We start from the raw sequence: 23,993 nt of genomic DNA on the forward strand, positions 1-23,993 counted from the left end.
TGGTCTTTTCTGGTTCTATACAAATTTTAGGATTGTTTGTTCTAACTTTGTGAAGAATGCTGCTGTTATTTTGATAGGGATTGCAATGAATATAGAGATAGCTTTGGATAGTATTGACCTTTAAACAACTTTCTTCCAATCTATGAGTATGGAATGTCTTTTCATTCCTTTGTGTCCTCTTCAATTTCTTTCATAGGCTTTCTATAGTTTCAGCATATAGATCTTTCAACTCTTTGGACAGGTTTATTCCTCAGTATCTTATGGTTTTGGTGCAATTGTAAAAGGGATTGATTCCTTGATTTCTCTTTCTATATTTCAATATTGGTGTATAGAAATGCAACCGGTTTCTGTAAGTTGATTTTATATCCTGTGACTATGCTGAATTCATGTATCAGCTTTAGTATTTTGGTGGAGCCTTTGGGGTTTTCCATGTAGAGTATCATGTTAAGTGTAAACAGTGAAAGTTTAACTTCTTCTTTCCCAATCTGTATGTCTTTTATTTCTTTTTGTTGTTTGACTACTGAGACAAGGATTTCCTGTGCTATGTTGAACAACAGTGATAAGAGTGGACACCCCTGTCATGTTCCTGACCTTCTGGGGAAAGCTCTCAGTTTTTCCCCATTGAGGATGACATTAACTGTGTGCTTTTCATATATGGGTTTTATGATGATGAGGTATGTTCCTTCTATCCCTCCTTTCTTGAGGGTTTTTAATCAAGAAATAATGCTGTATTTTGTCCAATGCTTTTTCTGCATCTATTGAAAGGATAATATGGTTTCTATCCTTTCTTTTATTAATGTAGTGTGTCATATTGATTGATTTGTGAATACTGAAAAAGCCCTGCAGCCCAGGAATAAATCCCACTTGATCATGGTGAATAATTCTTTTAAAGTACTGTTGAATTCAATTTGGTCGTATCCTGTTAAGAACTTTTGCATTCAGTTTCATCAGGGATATTGGCCTTTAATTCTCCTTTTAAGTGGGGTCTTTGTCTAGTTTTGAAATCAAGGTAATGCTGGTTTCATGGAATGAGTTTGTAAGCTTTCTTTCCATTTCTATGTTTTGGAACAGTTTCAGAAGAATAGGTATAACATTTCTTTAAATGTCTGGTAGAATGTCCCTGGGAAGCCATCTGGCCCAGGACTCTTATTTGTTGGGAGAGTTTTGGTAACTGATTTAATTTCCTTGCTGGTTATGGGCATGCACAAATTTTCTATTTCTTCCTGTTTGAATTTTGGTTGTGTGTGAGTGTCTAGGAATTTTGTCCCATTTCTTCCAGATTGTCCAGTTTGTTGGCATATAATTTTTTATAGTATTTCTGTGGTGTTGGTTGAGATCTCTCCTCTTTCATTTGTGATTTTATCTATTTGGGTCCTCTCTCTTTTCTTTTTGAGAAGTCTGGCTAGAGGTTTACCAATTTGTCTATTCTTTCAAAACCCAGCTTTTAATTTCATTGATTGGTTCTATTGTTTTTTGTATTGGTTTGTTTCTATATCATTTATTTCTGTTCTAATCTTTATTATTTCCCTTCTTCTGCTGGATTTGGGTTTTATTTGCTGTTCCTTTTCTAGCTCTTTAGGGTAAGGTTGTGTATTTGAGACCTTTCTTGCTTCTTGAGATAGACCTGAATTGCAATTTACTTTCCTTTAGGATTGCCTTTGCTGCATCCCAAAGGGTTTGGACTGTCCTGTTTTCATTTTCATGTGCTTCCCCATATATTTTTATTTCTTCTTTAATTTCCTGTTTACCCATTCATTCTTTAGTAGGATATTCTTTAACCTCCATGTATTTGCGGGCTTTCCAAATTTTTTCTTGTGGTTGATTTCAAGTTTCATAGCATTGTGTTCTGAAAATATGCATAGTATGATTTCGATCTTTTTGTACCTGTTGAGGACTGATTTGTGACCTAGTATGTGATCTATTCTGGAGAATGTTCCATGTGCACTCAAGAATATGTATTCTGTTGCTTTAGGATGAAATATTCTGAATGTATCTGTTAAGTCCATCTGGCCCAGTGTGTCATTCAAAGCCATTGTTTCCTGATTGATTTTCTGCTTAGATGATCTGTCCATTGTTGTAAGTGGGGTGTTAAAGTCCCCTACTATTATGGTATTATTATCAATGAGTTTTTTTATGTTTGTGATTAACTGATTTATATATTTGGGTTCTTTCAAGTTGGGGGCATAAATATTTATGATTGTTAGATCTTCTTGATGGATAGACACCTTAATTATTATGTAATACTCTTACTTGTCTCTCGGTACAGTCTTTGTTTTAAAATCTAATTTGTCTGATATAAGTATGGCTATTCTGGCCTTCTCCATTCTCTCACTTTCACTCTGCAGGTGTCCTCAGGTCTAAAATGAATCTTTTGTAGGTAGCATATAGATGGATCTTATTTTTTAATCCATTCTGTTATCCCATGTCTTTTGATTGGAGCATTTAGTCCATTTACATTCAGAGTAATTACTGAAAGATATGAATTTAGTGCCATTGTGTGTTGTCTGTACATTTGGTGTTTCTGGTGATGTTATTTGACCCTTTATAGTCTTTGCTGGAAGACCCCATTAAAATTTCTTGCAGGGCTTGCTTAATGATCATGAATTCCTTTAGTTTAGTTTAGTTTAGTTTAGTTTAGTTTTGTTTTTGTTTTTGTCTGGGAAAGCCTTTATCTCTCCTTCTATTGTGAATGACAGCTTGATGGATAAAGGATTCTTGGCTGCATATTTTTCCTATTTAGCACACTGCATATTTCCTGCCAATCCCTTCTGGACTGCCAAATTCAGTGGACACATCTGCTACTAACCTTACGTGTCTATGCTTGTAGGTTAAGGAATTTTGTCCCTAACTGCTTTCAGAATTCTCTCTTTAGCTTTGTGTTTTGCAGTTTTCACTATGCTTTGTCATGGTGTTGACCTGTTTTGTTGATTTTAAAGGCAGTTCTCTGTGCCTTTTGGACTTGTATGCCTGTTTTATTCCCCAGATTAGGGGAAGTTCTGAGCTTTAATTTGTTCAAATAAAACTTCTGCCCCTTTTCTCCACTTCCTCTTCTGGGACTTCTATAGTACAAAATACTTCTATTTCATTTCATGAAATCACTTAGTTCTCTAAGTCTCCCCTTGTGATTTAGAAATTTCCTGTCCCTCTTTTTTTCAGCTTCATTATTTTCCATAGTTTTATCTTCTATTTCACCTATTCTCTCTTCTGCTTTTTCAGTCCTCATGGTCCCTGCATCTAGTTTATTTTGCATCTCAGTTATAGCATGTTTTAATTCATCCTGACTGCAGCAAGTGTTTCTCTGGTGTCTTCTATGCTCTTTTCAAGCCTGGTTAGTAGTCTTATGACTGTTGTTCTAAATTCTTGTTCAGATATATTTATATCTGTTTTGAGCAAGTCCCTGGCTGTGATTTCTTTTTGACTTTTCTTTTGGGGAGAATTCCTCTATCTTGTCATTTTGGCTAAGTTTCTGTCTATTGCATATTTTTAAAGCTTGTTATGTTTCCTGTACCTGAGAGTACTACTAAATTTACAAGGGGTCATACACCGTCCAAAGCCTGGCAATCCAGGAAGTGTTTCTGGTGTATGCCGTGTGCACTCTGCTGTTGTGTTTTGGCTGCTCTTTCCCACTGGTCAGTCCTCTGCAGTACTTCTCCTTGTTTACAGTTGTGGAGTATTTGGACCTTTAACTAGGTATGCTTTGATTTTTTTTGTTGAAGTAACCCTGGAAGAAGAGTGGGGGAGGCTGACCCCAAAAAAGGGAAAAGGAACTAGGAGCCTGGTTACAAAAGAAAAGAAGGAGGAAAAAAAGAACAAAAAAGAGCTGTCTGTGCCTGGGGCTGGTGGCTGTGCTGGTTTGGAGAAGAGGCTGGCTGCATTGGGTCAGTCAGTCTTATCCCAGTAAATAAGCGGTTCCCAGGCACCAAGGGGTGGGGTTTGGTGTAAATGGGTCCTGCCTCCACTGGGGGCCACTGTGCTGCTCTCTGATGTACCACCATATTGATGTTTGGGGGAAAATGGCACCACCCACTCTCTCGTCCCCTGACCAGGAATCCCAACTCCTGCTATTCAGACAGCCCTTACAAAATAGTAAGGAAAATCAGCTCTCTCTGCACCAATTTCCTGGGTGTTCCAAGTAATCTGACCTCAAGACAGCTGTGTTTGAGAGATAAGGAAACAACAGGGTCCGCCTACTTCTCCTTTTAGCCAATATTTCTTTCAGTTCTTTCAGTTTATGCTAACATTAATTTTATGATCAATATATAAGAAATAATAAGCAACTCATCATATGCATGCATGTGACTATACATCATATCTATATATTTGTATGTTTTCTTAATTTTTAGACATCTGTGTTTTCCTGAAATAAATCTCTGTTGAGTATATTGATTTAATATTTGATACATTATTGGACTGTATTGGTTGCCTTTAGTTTAAGACTATTGCATCTATTTTACAAGTTATATAAACTAAATATTTCTTTTTTTTTCCTATCACTGTCCAATTTTGGAATGAGTTGTACATCAGTATGTAAACTGGATTGAAAATTTTTATTATTTCATTATGGCTGGAAATAATTGAAACAAATATATTAATTACCAATAATTTTCAGGTGTGCAGAGTAGAGCATCTTGTTCATAGAAAGAAGATCATTAAAGCTTGGAAGATATTATGGACACTAAGGCTAAGGAAAGCAATAACATAGTCTTACCTCACAAATACTACAGGAAATGTTCAATGAAATGTGTATATATTTACTGGAAGAAAACAACTGGCCAAAATATATGTTGAGTCTCTGTGATAAGAAATGTAAGGATATTCAATAAATTATATACCATTTAATATGTAATTTTTTACTGAGAATTATTTAATAGATGATGTATTATTGCATCTCCTGGGTAGTTTTGTAGGGAGTATAAAGCATACCTTGAAGGAGTTTTATCCACAAAAGAGAAAAAAAACTGAGTGGTTTTATTTAAAAAACTTTTTGTAATGCTTATTTATTTTTGAGAGAGAGAGAGAGAGAGAGAGAGGAGGGGCAGAGAGAGAGGGAGACACAGAACCTGAAGCAGGATCCAGGCTCTTAGCTGTCAGCACAGAGCCTGATGTGGGGCTCGAACTCATGACCTGTGAGATCATGACTGCAGCTGAAGTCGGCTGCCCAACCGACTGAGCTACCCAGGCGCCACAAGTGGTTTTATTTTTTAATCATAACAATTAGTCTTCATTTTGCTGCCTTACTGATCATACTCTGCTTTTTCAAGACATAAAATGTAGATCAGATATCTCTGCATTACAAATAAATAGATGTAAGAAAGTAGCAGTTCTTACCTATGCTTATTTCATAATATGGTTTCTGATTCATCTATTAGAAGAAGACAGGCTTTGAACAATAATCCAGTGGCTTCCTCATATTTTGTCAGTCAGATCAAGCAATTGATAGAATGCACATACTGTATCTCATGTTTAACACATGCTTAGTAATGTTATATTCTCAATAAAGTTAAATTATTCTAAATTAATCAGACACATAGTGTAGAGTTATTGTATGCAAAATCTAGCAAAGAAAAATAAGTTAGAAAGTCCCAGTTGTTTCCACAGATGGTTTAAATTTTAGTAGCTAGGATGAGATACAAAGACAACTATTGCACAAAATGGGATGAAAGAATTATCACGAGACAGATCTAAACAACATGCCTTGGACATTCAAAGCAGGAAGAAAATACAGAAATTTTGGTTGGAAAATAAAAATCAGAAGTTTAAATAAAATTGCAAGGCAAATATGTGAACTGCCGACATGTTAAGAGTCAATATAACCACAGAAAATAGAGCTAAAATGAAGAAATATGAAGGTTTACATACATCGAGACTCAGTAATGAAGGAATGATTAGATGGCTAATTAATTCAATAAACATATGTTGAGCTGCTGGGTTTAAGATAAATAAGATTAACACAGCCACTAGCTTCTAATCACTCACACTTTAGAGGGAGAAACAAATAAGTAAACAACCACTTATATAATAAATCTGATAATTTTAAAAGGCAATTCTGCAAATGGAGGTACAGCTAACTCAGAATTTGTGGTTCAAGGGAGGTTTTCTTTGGGGAGACAAAAAAGAAAGGTGGATTCTATATTGGGTGCTGAAAATGTATAAAACAGGCAGTTGAAGTGAGGGCTGGTACAGTATGAATTGTACGTCTATCAGTGTTTCCATAAAGGCACTGTGGGACTATGTTGTAAATATTTGTGTAACTAGTTTCTGATTCCTTCCCTTGACATTTGCAACAACACTGTGCATTGTTTATCTCTTCTGTGGTATGCTTTGCCAGCACTATGAATGCTATCATGTTTATCGTCTCTTGTTTTTGATACTATTTTTTTGTTTTATGGCTTAAAAGATAATTCAGATTTCTTTATGGGGAAGGATAATGATAGCACGCAGTTTTAAATTATGCTATCCTCCAAATTCTCCAGGAAAAACAAGCAGGGAAAACAAAATAAATAAATATTACATGGATAACATCATTAATAAAACCGTATGATAAGGAATCTCCAAGAAACACAAGATGAATGGCATGGTGAAACCATGTAGACACTAGACTCAAAAAAGAAACAACCCAGGTTTACTAGCAGTGCATAGATGGTGGAGTGAAGAGACAAAGGATCTTTAAAAATCTGGAAATCACGGGAACACAGAATTTGCCAGTGGAAATTCACTTCCAAAATGAGGAGCCCCTTATCAGCAGGTAACTAGTAACAACCAGTGAAATAGGGAGAGGTCTCCACAAACTTCAATTTAAAAAACATTTTTTTTAATGTGTATTTATTTTTCAGAGAGAGAGAGAGAGAGAACGATTAGGGGAGGGGCAGAGAGAGAGAGAGAGAGAGAACGATTAGGGGAGGGGCAGAGAGAGAGGAAGACACAGAATCTGAAGCAGGCTCCAGGCTCTGAGCTGTCAGCACAGAGCCAGATGCGGGGCTCAGTCACAGACTGCAAGATCATGACCCGAGCTAAAGTCGGATGCTTAACCGACAGCCACCCAGTTGCCCCCAAACTTCAATTTTTTTAAACACCTTTATGCAAAAATAATTTACACCCCATAAAATTTACATATTTTCAACTGTACATTTTAATTTTTCATAAATTTACAGCGTTAGAGGACTGTCGCAACAATCCAATTTTAGAATGTTTTCTGCACTCCAAAAAGGTTTTATCTTTCTAGTCATTCTACATTCCCTCCCAACCCTAGTTCCAAGCAACCACTGCTGTACTTTCTTTCTTTTTATGAACAATTCAGAGAAATGGAATCAAAATATGTGGGAGGTTTTGTGTTTGTGTGTGTGTGTGTGTGTGTGTGTGTGCCTGAATTATATAATACTATAAGCATCATCCACATGGCAGGTATCAGTTCTTTGCTCCTTTATATTGCTGAATAGTATTCCACTGAATGGATACTGTACAGTTTACTATTCACTCACTGGTTTATAGACATTTGGTTGTTTTCAGTTTGGAGGTATTATAAACATTACATATATGTCTTCTATAAACATTACATGTAAGTCTTTGTGTGGTCCTGTGTTTTCATTCTTTTGCTTAAATTCCTAGGAGTGGTATTGCTGGGTCAGGTAGTAAATTTACTTAAAATTTTTGGGAAAGTACCAAACTGTTTCACATAGGAAGCTTCTCATTTAACTCGTCTTCTTGCAATGTATGAGGATATCAGTTCTGCACACTTACCCCTCTCTTCTTGCGTGTCAATCTAGTGAATATAAAGTGGTACATCATTATGGTTTTAATTTAAATTCTTGTAAATATAATGCTGAGCATCTTTTCTTTTATCAGTTGGCTACTGTCATATTTCTTTGTTATGTCTATTCAGAACTTTTGCCCATTTAAAGTGGGTTATTTATTTTCCAGTTAACTAAGTTATAAGGTTACCACTCTTTTATACATTTCACCTGAGAGCACATTCTTACTAAATCTCTGACACATGAACCCTTGTCTGCTTCTGGGGTACCCAAACTAAGATACCTCATCCACACACACAGTACGTGTGTATATAAGTACATGTATGTGTAGGAGAACGATGGGCAGGGGGTTATGTAATATTGCCTGATATGTTTTGCTACCTTGGTTCATTACTGGTAGTGAAGCCTTGGGTGGATAGAGAAGTTAGTTCAATTTTGGGAGAACTGAGGAGAGTAGAGGCAAGAAAAATGAGAGGGGACTCAAATGAACAGATTTAAAGTTCAATAAGTAAAATAAAACACAGTTCATTAAGAATTACAGTCATGAACAAAGGCACTAGTAACAGGAATGCGGTAAGAGGATACGGAGTTGACAGAAGAATAGTCCAGGTGCTAAGTGATGTGAGTTAGAGAACCACTGGCAGGAGTGCCGATGGGGATTCAACCAGTTTCTAAAGGAAGTATAAAATTTGGATTGGCAGGAAGGAATGGATTCTCAGAAAAGAGAAAAGGATTCTCTTTTGTGGCACTATGTGGGCAAAGACGCAAAAACTACAACATTTGAAGACCAGTTTATGCTAATAGATTAATAAAAATGACAACAGTAGCTAATAATTATTGAAATTGCCATGAGCCAGACACTCTTAAATCTTTCACATGCATTGTCTGTATTTACTAATAATGCTGTGAGGTTGGTATTGAGTCTATTACATATGAGTCTAAGACACACGGAAAATATATATTTTCTCAATGGCATGTAGAAGATTAAGAGCCATCATAATATATTTCTGGAAGGAAAATTCAGTATTAATTTGGTTAGAGGAAGTGGACTTTTAATGTTTTACACAAATTGATACTGAATGTTTATATAACAGAGTAAGAACCTAGATTGCTCAGAGTGTGTGCTGTGGGTATGTTAGTTCCATCACACTCTGATATTTGTCAGAGACGCAAAAAAGCTAAGAATCAAATTAGAGCATTTAGAGCTACATTTAAACATTTTTACCTGTGCCCATGGATATAAGAAGCAATAACATCAGCCTTTGCACCACACCATTATAAACCCTACTTGGTCTGAAAATCCATTGGGTATAAATTGATGTCTGTATTTACACCTATATCTCTACAAATCACATTGAAGTAATATTTTTAGAACATTAATTAAATGTGAGTGAAACACACAAAAATGATTCTTCTGTAAATATATTGGCTCATCAAAACATTTATGTTGGATTTTATCCCAGAATTTAATAATAAGTTAGGAAGATGATATTATTGTTGGCATAATTCAAATTGTTGCAAATATTTTTTCAAACTTTGGATTATGAATATTGCTTCATTAATTTTAGTGCTAATGTCTGTGTAGCTGCCATATATCTTTTTGATCATGGAATCATTGCTTTCTGTGATTACATATAGACATTCAGAGTTTGAGAGCATTCAGGACTATTTCTCATGTTTAAATTCACTGGTTCTTTACTATCTCCGTATATGACCATCTGTCAGAATTGTACTTAGCAATTTTTGGTTTTTCTTGAAAATGTAAAAACAACTACCTCTACTATTCCTGATACCTGAAATGATCCTTTTGATGTTATTTTTAGACAAATATACATTCCTATAATAATTTTCACTTGAAGTCTAGATCAAGGAAACTGCTTTGTTTATTTCTATATATATATTTGTCTGAATTTAGATGCTATATTGAATTACCTAATACCAACCACTCTGTGATCTTGTATTTAACTTCTCTTTATCTCCTTTGTTGTCTGTCTTGTCTTAAGTTGATTCTTTTTCTTGAATCCTCTTTCAGTTTTTATGCCCCTGGACTTGAATCCTCTCTTGACAACAGTTTGCATATCTCTTGCTTCGAGGATATTTTCTAGCATACATTTTTGCCTATCACATATTTACTACCTAGTAGTATGAGCACTAGCATGTAATAAATATATTAATAATTTTACCCAGGGTGAATTATAGTGCTGGGAACTATTCCTTGAGAAATTATTCAGAATGCCTCCCTGTTATATGTAACATATGTAAGGTATGATGATATTCGAAAATTAGGTCATGTCTATATCAATGCAAATGTTCTCTAGGCTTGATAATAGAGTGGTTGATAATAGAGTGATTTATTTTAATTTAAACAAATTGAATATTGGTTAATACTGTTTAGAGTTACTCCAGGCCACTATAGTTTTAAGTTTAATTGTTAAGTTTGGACATTGATCTTAAGCTTATATTCACTACCAAAATTCTTTTCAAAAGATAAGGAAACTTCATTATGAGTGTTGGCTACAAACAGATATAGGTCCAGTGACCCTTAGGCACTATTTCTTGGATCCTGCAGTATGCAATTTTTTTAAACTACTTTTTTTTTAAATAAGAGTTTTAGAGTTATAAAACAATTGTAAAGATAGTAGAGAGATTTCCCATATACTCCACACTCAGTTTAATTACTGTTATTAGTAATTTATATTAGTATCATACATCATTAAATTTCTTTAACCAATACTGATGTAAGTAATTAAATCCCTAGTTTATTTGTACTTACATAGTTGTTTTTTGTTTGTTTGTTTCTTTGTTTGTTTGTTTGTTTTAAGCCAGAATCCTATCTGCAATATCTCATTATATTTTGTTGTGTGTCCCCTCAAGTTCTTCTTTGATAACCTTGACAATTTTGAGGTATGTGGATCAGATATATTTCGGGAGGCCCTTCTATTAGTAATTGTCTTATCATTAGATGGGGTTTTGGGGTTTGGGGAGGGAAGTTCACAGACATAAATTAGTATTTTCATCGCATCATATCAAGGTATATGCTATTAACATGACTAATTCATATTGGCATTCATATGGATCATCTGGCTGAGGTAGTGTTTGCCAGGTTTCTCCACTATAAAGATACGCCATGCAATGCTCTTTGGAAGGAAGTTTCTATGTGGAGCTCAGAGTATCTACAGAAATTATTTGCAATTCTTCTGCATATGAATTGCTTCTCCTTAGCCCCATTTATTATATTAATATAGGCTCATAGATATTTCTTATAGACTTTGGGTCATAATCCAACACTACCTTATTCACTTTGTTACTCAGTTGTTCCACTTTGGCTATTAGGAGTTCTTTCAGTTGGATTTTGTGCCCCTTTGCCATATCCCTATCTATCTGTGTATGTTAGCACTTCATTATATTTTGGTGCTATGAGATGTACCTTGGTCATTTTGTATATTTACTGCCCCACTCCTAGAATCAGTACTTTCTCCTTGAAGACTTTGTTCCTTTTATTGGAGAATCGTATTAGAAACCAAATTTGGGCACTAGGTGTGCTCATTGTTACTGGGTATCATTTCTTTTAGGCCCTTTCAGCTATCAGAGCTGAGAAAATTATGTGTGCACGCTAACCCAAGTACGATGTTAGCTGTAATTTTAAAGGTGTTCCTTATCAAATTGAGAGAGTATCCCTCTATTCCTAGTTTCTGAAAGATTTTATCACTAAATGGGTGTTGAGTGTTGTCAAATGCTTTTCAGCATCAATTTATATAATCACATTATTTCTCTTCTTTAGTTTGTTGATATGGTGGATTACATTTATTGATTTTTGAATGTTAATTCAGCATGGCATAGTTGGAATAAGTCTCACTTGGTTATATGCGTAGTAATTTTAATATGTTGTTGAATTCAATTCCCAATATATTTTGAGGATTTTTTCATCCATGTTTATAAGAGATATTGGTCTATAGATTTTTTTCTTGCAGTGACTTTATCTGCTTTGATATTAGGTAATGCTGGTGTTATAGAATGAGTTGAGAATTATCCCCTCTTCTTATGTGTTTTGGATGAGATTATAGATAATTGGTATCATTTTGTCCTTAAATTTTCTATAGAAATCACTACTGAAACCATCTTAGTATGATATTTTGTTTTTGTTTTTGGAATGTTATTAATTTTTGATTCGGCTTTTTAGATAGTTACAAGGCCTCTCCAGATTATCTACTTCACCTTGTATGAGTTTTGGTGGTTTGCTCTCATTTTCATTGATTTTCTGTTTTCAATTTTGTTGTTTTCTCCTATAATTTTTGTTTCCTTTCTTCTGTTTGCTTTAAGGTTACATTGACCTTCTTTCTCTACTTTCCTAAAGTGAAATCTTAGATTATTGCTTTTAATCACCCTTCTTTTCTAAGGGATCCATTAAAAGCTATAAATCTCTATGTACACTTTATTTTGGCTACAAATCACAAATTTTGATAAGTTGCATTTTTATTTTCATCTCTTTGGAAATAATTTAAATGTATCTTGAATTTTATTTTTTGACCCATATGTTATCTAGAAGTACTTTGTTGAATCTCAAAGTATTTGGAGATTTCTTACCTATAATTCTGTTATTGATATTTAATGTAATTTAAGTGCCTGAGAATATACTTTGTATGATTTCTTTACTTGTAATCTTGTTAATGCATCCTTATGGCCCATAATGTGATCTGTATTGGTAAAGATCATTGTGATCTGAAAACAATGTGTGTTTTAGTGTTTGGGGGTTAAGTCTATAAATGTTAATTTCACCAACTTGATTGAGAGTGATGTTCAGGTGAAATCTGCTTAGAAATCTGATAAGAAATAGATAATTCCATTTTCATAATTGGAGGCCACAATGCGATAAATTGATAAATTGACAACTGGTTAATCAAACAGGCAGAAAATCAGTAAGATATTTGTAAAAAGCAATAAAGCTGGAGGAGAGAGAACATGTGGAGGGAATGTGTTCAGTATCAGGAGGATGGGCAGATCATGTAGGCCCTAAATGAGATGTGAAGACAGGGACCTATCTGGAGGAAAGATGATGAGTTCATTTTTATAGATGACAAGTTCAAACTGAATATTCAAGATTCGAGTAAAGATGTCAAATAGACATCTGGGAAATTAGCAACTACATTATACAGCCTCTATGAAATAGTCATTCATGACTGAAATGATCATATCCTCCCACTAGTGGGAAATGCATTATAAATTCTTTGCAGAATTAAAGCCTCCTTGGGATTGTTTGTTATAAGTTGAAAACAGGGCCAATCAACATGATACTGGCTTATTCTCTACTTATCTTCAGCTGTTAAGGTAGATGCAGAAGATGTGGGGAACTGTTTTTAATAAGGTTTAGTGTAAAGAAGCAATCTTGGGACATGAAAGTTGAGTACATGTGGAAGAAAGTAATTTAGTTGTGGACAATGGATTTTAAACAGTTTAAGGAGGAAAGTAAAGCCATGAGGAAGGTGAGGAGAAACGTTAAATATATGATATGGTCAATACAGTATTAGTCTAAATGGTGATGAATGATTTCTGTTAGAGTGCTAGTGGAAGTAAGCTAATACGATGGGAGGTATTAGTACAAGAATATAATTCATGGGTGAGTATATTGACAAATTAGTGGTTTTGCTAGTGATTTAAAGGTGAAATGTGACCACAGCTGACAGTGACTAATAGAGGGTGGAAGTCAGAATCATTGGAGGAGAAGAGTTAAAAAAAAAATTAAAGGTTAGTGTATTGGAAGGAACATCAAAGTGGCGATTAAAATCACCAAGGATGAAGCTAGTAGTTTTAGAAAGATTGAGAATGACCCAGGTGCTAAAACCTTTAAGGAATAAAATGGAGTGTTCTTGGGGTATTTAGATGGCCAGACAAGAGAGAAGTAGCATCTGGTATAACCTGATGAAGTGAAAATCAAAGCTGAAGAATTTTACAAAGAAAGGGAAAATGTTTCGCAAGTACAAATGAGCATAAGAAGACACCCCCTTCCATCGTCAGGTCAAATGATACAAATTGTAGGGAAAATTTATTTTTTAAAAAATGAATAACTCAATTCAAAAGCGGCAGAACTAGATTCACACTCAGATCTTCCTGTCTTGAAAACCCTGGCAATGCAAAAGAAAATACATGACTTATGTCCCAAACCTACTACAAGCAAGGCTGAAAAATATAAATGTTCCATTGGAACCAATAAAATGAAATGGAGTTGTCAGCACTTCACCAATCTGCCACAGATAGATATAGTCTATTTACATTCTTTAAAAAAAATTTTCTTAATGTTTATTTATTCTTGAGAGAGAGACAAAGTATGAGTGGGGGAGGGGCAGAGAGAAAGGGAGACACAGAATCCGAAGCGGGCTGCAGGCTCTGAGCTGTCAGCACAGAACCCTATGCGGGGCTCGAACTCATGAACCACGAGATCATGACCTGAGTTGAAGTGGGACGCTTAACACACTGAGCCACCAAGGCACCCCTAGTCTATTTACATCCTTATGAGGAAAAAAAAAAAGTAGTTCTGGGATAGAAGGATGCAAAAAGGAAAGGAAAGTACATACAGATATATTGAGAAAAAAATAAGAAGTGTCTAAATATAACAATGAACCAGACAGCAAGCTGTCAGATGAATTAAAAAATAAAAATAATAACTCAGATGTCAAGGAATCTTGAATGACTTTGCTGCTTCAAAGATCATTAAAGTTACATTATTAATGCAGAAAGAAGAAAACAGAAAACTTTAAAACAATATAATATGCCATCATAGAATATGCCAGAATAGAAAACTTCAAAAGGAATATCCACTAGAACAAGGATTTAAGAGTCTCTCACAAGCGAGATCAGGCTGGAATGTTGTTCTTCAGAATTTTGAAAACACTTAGGAGAATGCCATACTTTATGAAATATTGAAACCCTGGAATGTATCTGAAATAAGGAGTCTGAAAGAGGAAGTATCAAGCTGCAAATTACCTGCTTCAATAAAGAAGAGGCAGAGTGGGGCATGAATAGCCTTCCAGTGTGCAGTGGGAAAAACACCTAGGAATGTGACATGTATAGTTTCAACGTGAGCTTCAGTTGTAACGTTCTTAGAAGCTAGGAAGTTAGGTATAAAAGTTTACATCAATAGGATTAGTCTTTAATAGGATTGATGTAAGGAGATTTAACTTTGAGAAATCAGCCTAAATAAGTCAAATTCTAATTATTTATTGCATGTTCACTAATAGTGGTAATATTTGAGATTTTCCTGGATAGATTTTAAATACGTAAGAAGACACAAGATAAATTTAGTGTAAGGAAATACATAGAAGGGTGAAAAGACACTTCCATGCAGTGTACCGTTAAAAGTGATTTTTTTGGCTAGACCTAGAAAGACGTTAACAATTCATTGTTTAGTGAAATTTCGGAAAAAAGCTGAGTGTTCATTACAAATACTTCCTGAGTACTGGGCACTTGATAAACGAAAAGAATCTCTTTCCTATTACGCTGTTTTTTTTGTTTTTTGTTTTTTTTTCCTTTAAAGTGGCTGTGCATTTTCATATGAAAGTTTCTCAAAGGACTAAAAGCAACCTCGATAGCGGAGTTAAGCTTTAAGCTATTTTGAAATTTCCATTTCCTTTTGCCCCTCTGGATATTCTAATGCTGGCAGAATTAACATATTTTTTTGGATAACGAAAGTGATATATAGAAAGGGCTGTCGACCAAAATAAAGAGGTGTAAACTAAAGCAAGCTCAAAATCGTCAAAAACAGTTTATTCAGGAATAGCAGAGGAATCAGAATTCAGGACATGCAAACTGTAGAAAGTTACAGGCGAGTCCGTTGAGGGTTTGGGATAGACTGTATTTATGAGCAGGGAATGTAAAGAGGGAAGCTCAGTTAGAGTCTGTGAAAATCAAAAGCAAGTGAGACCAGCTTTGAAAACTCCCTGAGCAGACAGAACTGGTCCAGTCATACAAACAAAGCTCAACTCAGTTTGTTTTGCGAGACCAGCCCAACCTGGGTCATTTCTTGTTCATGTCTCTGGATACCATATGCAAAGCTTCCCAGGGTTAATATAAGGCAACCCCTGACCAACTTCCTATCACTTAAGAGAATTCCAATATTATCAGTCTTCTGCATATCAGGCATTCATAGGAAATCAGTCTCTCAGTTCTTAAGTTCAGTTTTCCTGAGGGAACATATATGAGATTTTCCATTTTAGATCCTCTGGTTCCGTTTTAGATTGCAATTCTTTCACATTTCTCCCTTTGGATCAAAGAAAACATCACTGATTAGTTATGTCATTCAGCTGTTGTTCGTTAATTTTTGCCATAACCTTCCCAAGTCCAACAAGTCATTCTAAATCAATAGGAGAAAGACCCCAGATTAGGTATCTAAGTAGTAGAGGGAAGATTTCTTCTAATTTTGGCATCAGGGGTGATGGCAATAATTCCATAATGCCCCTCAATTATGGGGAAGTGTAGAATATATGTTTCTTCTACATAAAAGGAGATACTCAGTGTCTTCTAAGGATGAGGCATAGTTGTGTTCCTTTGCCCAGATTGTTTTCCTTGGAATGATACAGGGGCTCTCATGATCACAAATGTAATCTGTATAATTACAGATCACACTATAATCTGGTTTATTGGCATGGAAACGGTTATGTGAGCACCTTGCATTTCCATAGATCTGCAGTAACAAGTAGCTGATGTAGTATGAGAAAGATTTTGGTGGACGTTTGGAAGATCCCCAGGGAAACAAGTAAATTGAATTATGTTTCCACCATTCCCCAGATTTTTGGTCAATTCCTAATGAAGCACCATCGAGTGGGGAGCACATCAGCTTCCCATTTTCCAATATTGCAGTTTTCCTGGCCCCACCGTAAAAATACATTCATGTAGGAGATGATATAGTCTTATGGATTCCAACAGGGATTGATTTCATTCCATCTGAGTCATATAAAATAGTATAGCTACAAATAGTTTGTGAGAGATACCCTAGGGTTTTGCCAATTCCCATCATGTTTTTGGAAACATAAACATTTTCAGTAAGAGTCCAGGTCTGAGTGAGGCATAGCCTCTTATGAGTTGGGGGTGGGGTACTCAGTGGAAAGCCATAATATTTGGTGCCAGTCTCTGGGAAGAGAGCACATGTGTGATTTCTAAGTTACCAAGGAAAATCCTACATCTTTACCAGACAGATTTTACCATCCATCTAAAGATAGCGGCCAGGTCACCAATTCAGAATCATCAATAGTATTTGCTCTAGAACATTTCCAAACGCCAGTAAATTTAGCAGAATCAGAGAGTGTTTGCAAGGTAGGGTTAAAAGGATGTGTTAAAGCTAGAGTAAAGGACTATAGGAAAATTAGGGAAAGAATAATTAAAGGCCTGAATGACATGATTTAACTAAATGTAGAGTGAGAAGAAAGAGAGAAAAAGAAAGTTATACAGACCTGGTCGGATATCTTGGTTGAGCTGTCTGTTTCAGATGTCATGTACTTCAAAATTTCTAGTCCCTAAAAACTTTCAGTTTCTGGTCACCATGTGGTTTACAGGTCCATTCAGGTTTGGGGACATTCTTAAATACAACACATGAATCAAGGATGCTATTCCTTCAAGTTTTGCAGCACATGGGTTAATGACACATGATAGGGGCGTTTCCAGTGATGTTGAAGAGAGTCTGTTTGGAGATGTCTTTTCTAATAGATGAACTCTCCTGGCTGTAAGGTGTGATGCTTGATGTCTTTGTCCCCAGGAGTATACCGTGGAAAGATTGTTCTACCAGAGCTTAATTGTTTTCTTTTGATTTGATCAGGGCTTAGCAAAATTGAAGGGTATCCCTCTTTATTAGCTGTGGGTCAAAAGAAGCACAGGCTAAGTGCGTGGGCATCATGTAATTATTTCAAAAGGTGAAATTTATGTATCCCAAAGAAAGTAGATCTCAGATTTACAAGAACCAATGGTAGTGCCTTTGGCCAGGGTATTTGAAGTGTTCCAACTAAGTTAGCTAAATGAGTTTTAATAATTCCACTTGTACATTCCACCAGTCCGTAAGACCTAGGATGGCAACACAATGAAAATGCTGAAGAGCTGGCCAGACGGTGCAGACTTGTCCAAGTATTTGACCAGTGAAGTGGGTTTCCCAATTACCATAAAGTTCAAGGACTGTTCCCTGCGTGGGAATAATCTTCTCTCATAGGATTTTAGCTACAGGACGGGCAGATGCTTGCTTCCATGGGAAAGCTTCAGTCCAATGTGAAAACATGTAAACCATGAATAGAATATACTTAACGTCTATTAGAGGGGCAATTGTAAGAATTCCATTTACCAAACCTCAGATCTGCTGGCAGGACTAAAGCGTCTCACAGATTTTGAACATAAGGATCATTTAAAAATTTGTCTCAGTGGAAAAGGAAATCCCATTGTTTCCATAACATTATCCAATCGTGGACTCACGTGTAGCTTGCTACAGTTTGTGGGTCCCAAATTGCAATTCCTTGCCATTCCCAAATAAACTCTTCTGGTTTTGACAATTTTGAGCTTGCCTCAGTTTACTTCTTTATCTGGGCTATTCTGAAAATGATGAGTACACTTATTTAGAACTTGTTTTTTTGCAAACTGTTTTTGCCATATGCAAAGTGGGCGAGGAAGATAACACCATCTGCTTCCAGCCCACAACCCAGAGTGACCAGGTAACTTGTTAAATTCCCACTGCTTCGGTCCCCAAAGTTGATCTCAGGTGTTCTGATGCGTTGTTCAACGAGCTCTTTCAAATCTGCAGGGGGGCATCAAATTAAATCACTTAATGTCAAACCTCTTCCTAGGACATGGAGGACTGCAGACACTTGGCATGACTCAGAGAATGGAAGCATAGCAACTGAAATCGAGGTAGAGAGTCAAATAGTCCCAACTTTATTTAGACATTAACACACTGTCATTTAGTAAAAAGTAAAACGCTAAAAGATCTTCAACTCTCAGAATAAATCTGTTTGATGTAATTTTTTTTAAAAAAGTTTGCCAGATTTTGCAATCCATAGTAAAGTTGCAAGACGAGTACAGTGAATACCCATTTTTCCTTCACCCAAACTTAGCAATTAATTATACTTTGCCATGCGTGTATAATTCAATGTGTATTTTTGCAAACATTTTCAAACCATTTGCAAGTTTGGGAGCATCACTTTTACCCTAAACACTGCAGTATGTATCTTCTAATAGGATATTCTTCTACATCACCCCAGAGCTATGTATCTTCCACAGAACTATCATCTCACCTAAGGACAAAATAATAATACTTTAAAAATATCACTTGATATACAGTATACATCATACTTAAATTGCACCTTGTTAAATAAAAAGCAGTTTTTTTGAGGTTTCTTTTTAATTCATGATCCAATCATGGTTCATTCATTGCATTTGGATGCTTCATCTAAACCAGTCCCTATTCCTTCTTTTTACAAATTAAAAAAATTTTTAAATCATTTTAGATTTAAAAAATTGTGATGATAGTTCTTATATACTCTGCAGTCTTTTTTCTCTTTATAGACATGTATGCAAGTATGGTATATTTGTTACAAATGATGAACAAATATTGATATAATTAGCTAAAGTCCACATTTATTCAGATTTCTATAGCATTTTTTTTTAACCTAACATCTTTTTATGTTTCAGTATCCCATTCAGGATAAATTTAGTCATCGTGTTTCCCTAGGCTCCTCTTGGCTGTGAGGATTTCATAGGCTTTCCTTTTTTTGATAAACTTGATCATTTTTAGGATTATTGGTCAGATATTTTGTAGAATTTGCTATGAGAATTTTCTAATGTTTTTCTCATAAACTGTGGCTACCCATTTTGGGGGCAAGTCTACAAAAGTAGAGTGCCATTTCATTATACCGTATCTTGAGTTTTGTATTTGTCTTCTATGGCTGCCATAACAAAATACTACAGACTGAGTGGCTTAAATAAGAAATTTATTTTCTCACAGTTCTGGAGGCCAGAAGTCTGACATGCAGGTGTCAGCTGAGTTCATTTCATTCTTATGGCCTTTCTCCTTGGCTTGCAGATAGTTGTCTTCTCCCTTTGTCTTTACCTGATATTTTCTTTGTGAGTGTTCATTTTGGTGTCTCCTCATGTATCCGAATTTCTGCTTCTTACATGGACACCGGTCAGACTGGGTTAGGGCTCACCCTAACAGCCTCATTTTAGCTACTTTTTTCAGACTTTATTTTTTAAATGAGTTTTTCATAGAAAAATGGAAAGTAAGGTATAAAGATTTCCCATATACCCCCAAATACCACACACCTGTATATAGACTCCTTCATTATTAACACCTCCCACCAGGGTGGTACATTTGTTACAACTATAAACTTGTGTTGACATATCGTAATCACCCCAAATCCATAGTTTACATTACTCTTCACTCTGGACGATCTAATTCTAAAGTTTATATGGAAAGGCAAAAGATCCAGAAGAGTCAACACAGTATTGAAGGAACAGAACAAAGATGGAGGACTGAAATTACCCAACTTCGAAACTTCAAAAGCTACTGTAATCAAGACATACTGATATACACACGTTTACACACATATATAGGGGTGTGTGTGTGTGTGTGTGTGTATGATGTATAGTAAGCATGCATTATTAAATACATTGTTGCCCTTATTATTTTGAACAAACTATTGTCTGTTAGACCAATTACAAATAAGAGAAAAATGAAAGTTCTTATTTTGCCTCTACTTATTCCTTCTTTGATGCTCTTCCATACTTCGTGTAGATCTGAGTCTGAGCTGATTTCTTTCTCTCTAAAGATCTTCTCTTAACATTTCTTGCAAGTCTGGTTTACTAGCCACGGACCCCTTCAATTTTTATTTTTCTGAGAAAGTCTTTATTTCTCCTTTTTTTTTTTGTAAGCTGACAAATCTGAACATTCCTCAGTGATAACCGTGGTATGTGTAATCACCATCTCTCACCATGTAATGCTATTACAGTATTATTAACTATATTTCCTATGCTGTATTTTTTATCTCCATGCCTTATTTATTTTATGACTGGTAGTTTGTACCTCTTAATCCCCTTCACCTATTTTACCCACCCTCTTCCCTGGCAACCACCAGTTTGTGTATTTATGAGTCTGTTCCTGTTTTTATTATTGTTGTTTGTTTATTCATTTTTTAAAAATTTCACATATAAGGGAAATCTTATGGTATTTGTCTTTCTGTCTGACTTATGCCACTTAACACATATGCTCTAGGACCATTCTTGCTGTCACAAATGGCAAGATCTCATTTTTTATGGTTGAGTAATATTCCATTGTTTTCAGTTTTGGAGGTTGCTATATTGCTATATCCTCAACAGATATCCTTTCCTCAGCTGTGTCCAGTCTACTAATAAGCCTATGAAAGACTTTCTTCACAGTTCTTCATTTCGGTCACAGTGCTTTTTGATCTCTAGCAATCTATTTGGTTTTTTCCTCAGACCTTCCCTCTTTCCGTTTACATTGCCCATCTATTCTTGCATGCTGTCTATCCATTGGAGCCCTTAGCATATTAATCACAGTTGTTTTAAATACTGGTCTGAAGATTTCAGTATCTGGGCTGTATCTGACTCTGGTTCTGATGTTTGATCTATGTCTCCAAATTGAGCTTTTTGCCTCTTCAGGTGATTTGTAATTTCTTCCTGAGAGCCACACGTGATCTACTGGGTAAAAGGAACTGCTATAAATAGGCCTGTAGTAATGTGGTGTTGAGTGATGGGAATGGGTAATGTTCTATGATTTGGCCTCAGTCTTTTCGTGAGCCAATGTTTCTGGATGGTAAACTTCACAACTGTTTTCCAGTCTTTTATTTCTCCCCGCTTAAGATAGGATGGCTGTTGTGAGCTGAAGTTCTTCCCTCACATGGAAGGCTACAGCTGACCCTTGTTGGAGATTTCTCTTTCCCTGGGTCAGTTAGGCTCTGATTACACCCCAGCAGGTGGGGCTCTTCATAACTAGTTTCTCCTGAGGGCTTGTCTTGTGAAGAGCAGGGTGCACCGGTGTATTACGGAGTAGTTACTTTCCCCTCCCCCCGCGCCAGATGCATTAAGGGATTTTTCTCTGATACTCACTCTGAGAGCCTTGTTAAGTTCCTGGAAATGAACCTCAGAAAACATGAGGGGGTCCCATGCCTGGGTTCCTCTGAACTCCGTAACTCTCTGAGTTGTCTACACTTAGCCTCAGGCGAGTAATCAATTACAGTTCCGGTTTTCCTACCGGGCACTTGCTCCTGTAGCAGCTCCAGTCAGGACTGTCTGCCCTGGTAAGTCATGGCTTCTGGTTTTCTCCTCTCTCTCCAACCCTGGAGGTGGTGGTTTGCCTTGTATCTCCCTCTCTTCCAGATGCAAAAAAAAAAAAAAAAAAAAAAAAAGGTATTGATTTTTCTTTAGTTTGTTCAGCTTTTTGCTTGTTGTTGGGATGAAATGGTGACTTCCAAGCTCCTTACCTTACATGAGGACCTGAGAACATGTTAATTTTTAAGGACTTTGTCTTGAGCATCTTTTCATATGAGAACAGGAAGATTAGTGAGAAAAATGGTTATGTCTCCCCTTCCCTGTTTTCTCCTCAGACACACATGTGCAGCTCAAGCTTCCCTCTCCCACCTGGGAAGCAATGGCAGCTATTAAATTAGAACCAGACATTCTCTCACCATTGTTTTTGTCATCTCCCTTCTATCCTTCTGACCTGTGATTAAATGCTCCTTCTTCGAATATATGAAGATCCCTTTCCCCATTTTTAGAAATGTACTTACAGAGATTTTTTTCTGAAGGCATTGTACCATTAAAATAGTCAAAAACTATTTGAGGATTTTGCTGTGTTTAGCTTTTGCGAATAAAGAGGCTGGTTTGTGGAAGGGGGGGGAACATGGAGTTCTTGTAAAATTTTAGTTGTCCTAGGCCCTTGGGTGATTGGAGATTTTATAACAGATTTGCGCTGTAGTGAGTACACTTCCTGTGGAAGTATCCAAGCAGATTGACATTCGGCTGATAGAGATGCTGTAGAAGAAACTGAAACAACATGATAATTAGAGTGCTTGTGTTCTAAGGTCCCTTCTTGTTCTATTGTTTTTATTTTTTTTTTTTATTTTTATTTTTTTTAAATTTTTTTTTTCAACGTTTTTTATTTATTTTTGGGACAGAGAGAGACAGAGCACGAACGGGGAAGGGGCAGAGAGAGAGGGAGACACAGAATCGGAAACAGGCTCCAGGCTCTGAGCCATCAACCCAGAGCCTGACGCGGGGCTTGAACTCACGGACCGCGAGATCGTGACCTGGTTGAGTCGGACGCTTAACCGACTGCGCCACCCAGGCGCCCCTGTTCTATTGTTTTTAAATTTATACATAGATTTTCACTGGTAATAGGGATGAATTTCACTTGGGGCGAACTTTCTATTTACCTGATCTTTTTTGGACCAAATAACTAGCCGCATGGCCAGGCAAAATATTGACCGTCCCTACTCACTGACCAGTAATACCACATAAACCAAATCCTTGAGGTCATATGCTATAGGCCCATTTTGAATATTTTAACTCATGAAGATATGATTTCCTGCTTTAAATCTGTAGGATTCTTGGTTGATGCAGTTATAGTAGGCGTGGAGTAGAGAAATTGGTGGAAACTTAGCTCATTTGTACAGGCACCTAACTTGCTGTAGAAGAGAGCAGAATTGAAAGATGAAGGGCAAGCTGGTGCATAAAGGGTTGACTCTGATTTGTGAGGGCGAGAATGAAATATTGTGGAGCACGGAATATAAGAGTGATACAAATAAAAACAGAGTGTAAAAGATTTGTGTCTGATGTGAGGTAATTTATAATTTTTGTGATATAAAATTGATGGAAAGGGGGTCAGCTATCAGAAAGCATTGAAGCTCGAAAGTCTCAGAATTGGAAAGAGCTTCAAGGAGTCAGTGAGGGGTTTGAAAAGAACTTGCTTTGAACTATGTGCACTTTGCAAACTGATGCAATCCAATTCCAAATCTTTTTGCATCTATTCATGTGATTTAGGGGCAGCCAGTAAATGGGATCGATATTGATGGCAAATTGAATTTACAGAAAACACTCAAGAAACATTCATTATACTAAATAAAGCCAATTCTTTTTTTATGAAATAAAAGCACTTTAAAAATGTATCAGATTAGCTTTAATAATATCAGAGTTGGTGGCTATTCATACTAGTTTGTTCATTTAATGCCTCTCTGCTATTCTGTTAGGTCACTCTCAATTCATTTT

General features: G+C 36.1%; 1 protein-coding gene across 1 annotated transcript in view; it reads right to left on the reverse strand.

Annotated features, from left to right (window-relative positions):
• Window positions 1–20,111, reverse strand: part of LOC131490752 (multifunctional methyltransferase subunit TRM112-like protein) — a 59,998-nt gene extending 39,887 nt beyond the window's left edge. Inside the window, 2 exon segments of the mRNA XM_058693228.1 lie at window positions 18,355–18,510; window positions 20,027–20,111. Of these exon segments, the coding sequence (XP_058549211.1) occupies window positions 18,355–18,510; window positions 20,027–20,111 (241 nt within the window).
• Window positions 20,112–23,993: the final 3,882 nt, after the last annotated feature.

This window comes from Neofelis nebulosa, chromosome 12, assembly GCF_028018385.1.
Source record: "Neofelis nebulosa isolate mNeoNeb1 chromosome 12, mNeoNeb1.pri, whole genome shotgun sequence".
Lineage (NCBI taxonomy): Eukaryota > Metazoa > Chordata > Mammalia > Carnivora > Felidae > Neofelis > Neofelis nebulosa.